Here is a 1,052-nt window from a genome sequence, read left to right on the forward strand (position 1 = left end):
AAAAATGTGAGCCGTCTTAATCTTCTCATCTGTTATCTCTGCTGCGTTAAACTGTGTCGACTAAAGTTTGCTGACGATGTGTTTGCCGCCATCCTGCAGGAGAAGCGTCGCGCTGAGAGAGCCGAGCAGCAGAGGGTCCGCGCTGAGAAGGAGAAGGAGCGCCAGGCCAGACGTGAGGTGCGTGGTTTTTAATCTCAATTCTTCTTTAAAAATATCACAGAGACATTTCATCATCAGACATTTGGGGTTTTTTCACTGTTCAGGAACTACGAAAGAGTCTTTGTGTCTCACTTTTGAGGAGCATGTCATCCTGCGCTGAAAAAATATTAATCATAAATATCAAACAAGCCTTAAATTTGTTGTTTTAAGTTTTAAGATTCACATAATTTCAGGGTCTGACTTTTTTTTTACACTCTGAAGATTCATGTTTTCAATTTTTTCACTCTCATATTTATAATAAAGTAGTTACAAATTGTAATTTTAAATTTTAAAACTAAAGTTTCTCTTTAACCTCTCAGTTCTTATATTTCTTGTGTCACTTTGAGTAGCGGAGAGATTTGACTGGGCGAGGTCTCACTCTGGTTTGTTTTTGTGTGAACCAGGAGGAGAGGCGGATCAGGGAGGAGAGTGATGCCAAGAAGAAGGCAGAGGAGGAGGCCAAGAAGAAGTCTGCTCTGTCCAGCATGGGCTCCTCCTACAGCAGCCACCTGCAGAGAGTCAGTGCACGCAGCACTACATCTGGAAATTTACCCAAATACTGCACACACACTTCTGGGCACTGTAGTATTTTCAATTTATGCTACTTTTAGTTTGATTCAACTTCATTTCAGAGGTAAATGTTGTACATTTTACTCCACTACATTTATTTGTTAGTAACTTTTCAGATTCCGACATCAAAAAGTATTTAAAAGTATTGTTATAAAGTAAATGACAGCATATGAAACTGTTTGAATTAGCTCTACACCTGCAGTCAGCTACAATAATTAAATGCTGCTCGCATGTTCAGTATCACTTATGGCCCGCTTTAATATTCCACACACTTAAATCACTCT

General features: G+C 39.4%; 1 protein-coding gene across 1 annotated transcript; it reads left to right on the forward strand.

Annotated features, from left to right (window-relative positions):
* Positions 1 to 66: 66 nt before the first annotated feature.
* Positions 67 to 824, forward strand: LOC121963667 (troponin T, fast skeletal muscle isoforms-like; the record flags this gene model as incomplete). Its single annotated transcript, XM_042513939.1, has 2 exons — positions 67 to 177; positions 603 to 824. Coding segments are annotated over 2 exons (318 nt in total), but the record flags the coding sequence as incomplete, so codon positions are not given.
* Positions 825 to 1,052: the final 228 nt, after the last annotated feature.

This window comes from Plectropomus leopardus, unplaced genomic scaffold (genome assembly GCF_008729295.1).
Source record: "Plectropomus leopardus isolate mb unplaced genomic scaffold, YSFRI_Pleo_2.0 unplaced_scaffold12052, whole genome shotgun sequence".
Classification (NCBI taxonomy): domain Eukaryota; kingdom Metazoa; phylum Chordata; class Actinopteri; order Perciformes; family Serranidae; genus Plectropomus; species Plectropomus leopardus.